Source organism: Halyomorpha halys, unplaced genomic scaffold (genome assembly GCF_000696795.3).
Source record: "Halyomorpha halys isolate HHAL.00 unplaced genomic scaffold, Hhal_1.1 Scaffold356.1, whole genome shotgun sequence".
Lineage (NCBI taxonomy): Eukaryota > Metazoa > Arthropoda > Insecta > Hemiptera > Pentatomidae > Halyomorpha > Halyomorpha halys.
Genome location: NW_027111799.1, coordinates 368,782 through 374,337, shown reverse-complemented (window position 1 = coordinate 374,337; position 5,556 = coordinate 368,782). Strand labels below are relative to the sequence as shown.

The following is a 5,556-nucleotide window of genomic DNA, read 5'->3' as shown; positions in this document are numbered from 1 at the left end:
TTTTTTTTTTAATTATTAAAACTTCAAACTGTCAAATTTCCAATAAAATATGTAAATAAAAATAGTTAAGTAAATTCATATTGTTGAACTTTTTTACATTATTTTCTGTAATCCGAGCACTCTTCTGCAGCAATCAGTTCAGAATACCGAGATTACACTGTAACTAATTTTAAGGAACATATTCCTCGTGAGGACCAATGTGGAAAAAAAAAATGTTAAGAACCATTTTGTGGTATGAGAAGAAGAGGAATATTTTAGATTAAAAAAAAAATTACTTTGTAAATGGAAAAAAAAAAAAAAAACCAAATCAAAATATGAACAAAAACCTAGAGTATATCACCTGGCAGTGAACAGGTCAAAATAAAATATCCTAGAAGGAATAATAAAAAATAAGTTGATGATTGACTTGTTTTACAAGTAAATATCATTTAACGTTGGTGTTTAACAATTTAGGAACATGAGATATAATTACAAGATGCAATGCAGAAACTATTAATATAGAACTAAAACAGCTTTAATGTAACAACGGATTTATTTACAACAATCAAACAGCTATCACTTGAATGGTAAATGAATAAAATAACTTAAATCAGTTAATAGTCTATAAAATATTAATTAAATCATATAACAACAAAGGGGAGGAAGGTAGGAGTAATATATATAAAACAAAAAAAAAAAGTAACTCACAAAACCATCTGTAATCAAATATACCCCATTATTTGAAATAAGACCGCATACATATAAATATATCAACCTACTTTATCAGAAAAATATAACTCTTTTTTCTTTTTTTTTTATCATAATGAATGGCTGTCCTTATATAATTAGAATGTATATAATTATCAAAAGATGAATGTAGTGCCTTATTTCAATAAGGTTTTACATCAATGAAAAATGTGTACAAAAATATTTGTTATAAACTAACTTTAATATATGTAAAAAACATTTACTGCTGCCAAGACGACAAAAATGGTACAGTCCACTCTGGAATCAAAGGACTCATTACAATAACAACATTAGTGCCTCCGAGTTAAAAGTCTTCTTTGTAAGACGAGATTCAACTTTCAACGAGAGTATTATAGCAAATTTAAATATCCAAGTAGAAAACAAATAATTTTAAATTTATTAAAGATTAATATTTTTCTTAAGCACTTTTATATGTGTATACTTATACGATTGGCTATTCCAACAGTAAAAAGATAGTGGCTAATTTAATAGTTTATCAGAACAGGTACTTTTTTAAAGTAGTAATTTGTTTTTTTTAAAAATCTAAATATTCATAATGTAATTATTTTTTAAACGAGTTAACATTGTGCATATCAAAGAATATTTTCTGCATTCAATATTTCATCTTATATATTATAAGAAATTATTTTTCCTTCCTTCTTATGACATTATCCATTCAACCTATTATCGGAAAGAATAAAAATCTTTCCGAAAAATAGAGAAAGTTGAGATTTCTATTTTGTAAACATTATCATATAGTTAATTGTGAAAATGGACTATTCCAACACGGTTATAGTTGATACTTATGTCATGGGATGGACATGTGGTAAGTTACATACATCCTGGTAAGCATTTTATGAAACCGAGCTGCATGGTAAGCGAGGCGTCCCCATCTGAGTCAGGACTCGGTCGAGCCACTGAAGAGGACCGTTCAGATGTAGCTCAATCCAGCATGGGGTAGAGGTAACTGTTTGTCTCCTGAGGATAAATAAAAAAAAAAAATAGAAACAGAAACTAAAGGTAAAAAAAAAAAAATCTGGATTATCTCTATAGGAAGTCTGGTGAGTCAATTCATTTAAAATTTTTTGAGGTTTTTCATTCAAAATGGAAGTCATTAACCTCAAAAATTTTTAAATAAATAATTAAAGAGATTTTTAACACATTGACTGCTGTGGCCGTAGCATATACGCCCAAGGATAAGCATGCTGTGTGTTGTGGCGTAATATATACAGTCCAGGTTTTTTTTCTGGAAAGTGCCCTCCATACTCTTAACTCAGTCATTTCTTTGTCCCCTCTCCATTGCATTTAGTGTCATCACTACCTACATGATAACAACATTGGTTCAAGTCGGTGATGTTTCTAAAAAATATTTAGACCAACAGCAAAGCCTTAGGACTTTACTCTGTGAATACAATTTTGAAATCCATTACTATTTTATATATATATATTTGATTATATTACATAGACTTTTTAATAATCACTTTTTATACAGTATATAACTGCATAATCCATTCTATTAGCATAAAATGTATTTTTGTTTAAATTCCAGAGCAAAAACATGATCAATTTAAGTTAAAAAGTTTCTACCATAATCATCCCTAGGGTAAAAATGGTACACAGCTGATGTACTATAGTCCTCATCTCCATAAAAAGCACATGTTTTGGTATTTAGTAAATGTAAAATCATGGAGTAACATTTTCTAGAATTATAATCGGAACCCACTTAACAATGAAAAATTATTCAGATAAACACTGTACAACCCACAAGGACTCGGCCAAACAAGTTTGAAAGATCATATTGAATGTTGTGAAGAATGTTATTGTGAAGTTACAAAGAAAAAATCCCACACAATCACAAAAAATAAATTATGTGAATCTGACTATTGGTACTGCTAGGGCAACCTTTAAATGAACTCATGAAACCTCCAGCAACTTGTCTGGCCCCTTTTTCAAGCCAGCCACAATGTGTCAAACTTAAAAATAACGTTGTACCATAGTCACCCGATGACATGCAGGACGATTTGTATCCCCCTGATCCACCAACATTTGATGATGTCGTGGATGCCCTCAGTCGCCTCAATAACAATAAAGCACCAGGAGAAGATGGAATACCGGCTAAGCTTCTCAGGTATGGCAGCGAAGAACTTCATAAAGCTCTTTATGATATCTTAACCATTCGGATCGAGGTAAGAATCCCGGAGGAATGGAAGATGTGTATAATAACTCTGCTTCATAAGAAAGGAGATATTCTGGATTGCATCAACTATCGCGGGATAACCCTTCTCCAGTGTGCCTACAAGGTTTTTTCCTGCGTTCTTTACATGAAGCTAGTCCATTTACTGAAAGGGAAGTAGGAAGATACCAGGCGGGATTTAGAGAAAGAAGATCGACAGTTGACCAGATGTTCAGCCTGAGGACTATTTTGGAGAAATCCATGGAGAACAGGATACCACCTGTTTGTCGATTTCAAGAGTGCCTATGACAGCATTAAAAGGTCCATGCTATATGAAGAGCTGTACGGTCTTGGGATACCTAAACTGGTGTGCCTAATAAGAACCACAATGGATGAGGTGAAAAGCTCAGTTCGGATTCAGGGAGACCTCTCACCAGAATTTGAGTCCAGGAAGGGGGTGAGGAAGGGCGATGGTCTCGGATGTCTATTGTTTAATCTGGCCCTCGAAAACGTAATTAGGGATTCTGGAATACAAACCTATGGAAGCATCATTGACAGGCAGGTACAAGTGCTAGGATTTGCCGATGACTTGGATCTGGTGGCGAGATCCTTTCGGGTGCTGATGGATGCATTTTGTGAGGCTAGCTGAAGCAGCAGGAGCAATGGGCATGACGATTAACCAGGCAAAAACAAAATACATGCGAGATGGACCTGGAATAGTGTCTGCTGTTGGTGGGGAGGTGAAGATGGGTCCATTTACGTTTGAATGTGTTGACCAGTTCACCTATTTAGGCTCATTAGTCAGCATCAATAACAGGATCACCCTGAAAATAAGCCAGCATCTTATGAAGGCTAACAGATGCAATTTTGGACTTAGAAAGAATTGAGGAGTCGAGCTGTCACTCGCTGCACCAAATGCCAGCTCTACAAGGCACTAATCCGGCCAGTCCTCACTTACGGATGGGAAGCCAGGACCCTGACAAGTGCTGAAGAAAAGGAAATTTTGATCTTCGAAAGAAAAATTCTGCGCCGAATATTTGGCTGTCAAGGTTGGCGACAATTGGAGGAGGCCAACAGGAGGTCTATGAGCTGTTCGGTGAGGGAGATATGATGTGGCACATAAGGCTGGGGAGGGAGCGCTGGGCTGGCCATGTCGTCAGGATGTCAGCGGTTGAGATCCCGAGGAGGTTGCTGGACAGTAGGCTGCATCGGACTAGAGGAAGAGGCAGGCCAAGGCTGAGATGGGAGGATGCTGTCATCAGGGATTCCAGAGAACTTTTGAGCATCCGCAACTGGAGAGCGGCTGCACAAGACCGAGCTACATGGCGAAGGCTCATTGAGGAGGCCAAGATCCAAACTGGGCTATACTGGCCACGGATAGATAGATAGTCACCCTGCTTTATGGTATCACTTATTTGTGTTCGTTGTAATGAATTACACAATGTGTAAAAGCATAGGAAATAGAAAGAGAAACACAGTTTGCTGATGGCATTTGTCTCTTGGCACAAGCTTCCCGGACAATGAGTAAAAATTGAGAAGATTAAAAGAAGAATTAGCAAAAGTGAGTCTGTCCTTAAATGCAGTTAAAACAAAGGAAATAAGGACAAAGTGCAGAGAAAAAGACAGGTTGCAGAAGGAACAAGATGAGCCTATCGAATAATAGATTCATTCATATATCTAGAGAGGATGATAAGTGAAGACAGGAGAACAGAGGATATAAAGAACACACTGCGCAAAGCCAACAGAGCATTTATTCAGTTGCACAAATTTTGGAAAACCAAGAGCTTCTCTTAGGATACAGAACTGTGTTTGATTAAAACAAATGTACTCTGAGTATTCTTGAATGCAAATGAAATTTGGAAGGTTCACTAAAAGAACTATGGAAAAACACTATATATTTGTTAACAGACGCTTAAAAGGAATATTTCCCATCTATTGGCCTGAAAACATTTCCAATAAGGAACTAAGAGGACTAATCAAGAAAAGGAAATGGAAGAAGATTGGTCACACCTTAAGGAAGCATGATAGTGTTATAGAAAAACATGCACACGATTAGAATTCACAGGTTGGACAGAAGCAAGGGTGACCCAGGAACACATGGAAGAGATCAGTGGCAAGGCTCAAAGTATTATTGCAACTATTAATATTAGTGTTCTTTACTCCTCCACCACACATCTTGACCATCTCCACAAAAAAATACTCCACTTTTAATAAAATGAGTACAAACCATAAAAGTTATAGAGGACCTTGTAGATATGTATAAATGGCTAAAACTTTGAAAACATTAGAAAATTTGGTGATATACAATAACTTTCAAGAGTCCTTATTCAGTGATTCAGTAAAAAAAAAAACTCAGAAAAAATTATGTATCAATCAGCTGATTGTATAGACATGTTCGTCATCACCATGACAACATTAGTCATCATAGTTAAAAAACGAATATTTAAACTTTTAAGAAAATCTCAAAAAAAAAAAAATTGTTTTCAAGTGGTTTTCCTGGAGAGCCCCTGCTGCGGTCAAGTTCTCAACTGACTAAGTGTTCTTTATGCTCTTAGCAGATGAGATAGGGAGTTTCTCTAGTACTGAAATGTGATTAGATAATTTTGATTAAGAGGACTATAGTTTTAATTACAACAACGCATATTTTGAAATGACAT

The 5,556-nt window shown here is 35.4% G+C and overlaps 1 protein-coding gene across 2 annotated transcripts in view; it reads right to left on the bottom strand.

Annotated features, from left to right (window-relative positions):
- Positions 1 to 6: 6 nt before the first annotated feature.
- The window catches only part of Smox (Smad on X), a 22,185-nt gene continuing 16,635 nt past the window's right edge, over positions 7 to 5,556 (bottom strand). For both annotated transcript variants that reach the window (XM_014422110.3, XM_014422111.3), the window contains exon 9: positions 7 to 1,704. In XM_014422110.3, the coding sequence (XP_014277596.1) occupies positions 1,581 to 1,704 (124 nt within the window). In that variant the 3' untranslated portion in view covers positions 7 to 1,580. The remainder of the gene's footprint in view (positions 1,705 to 5,556) is intronic.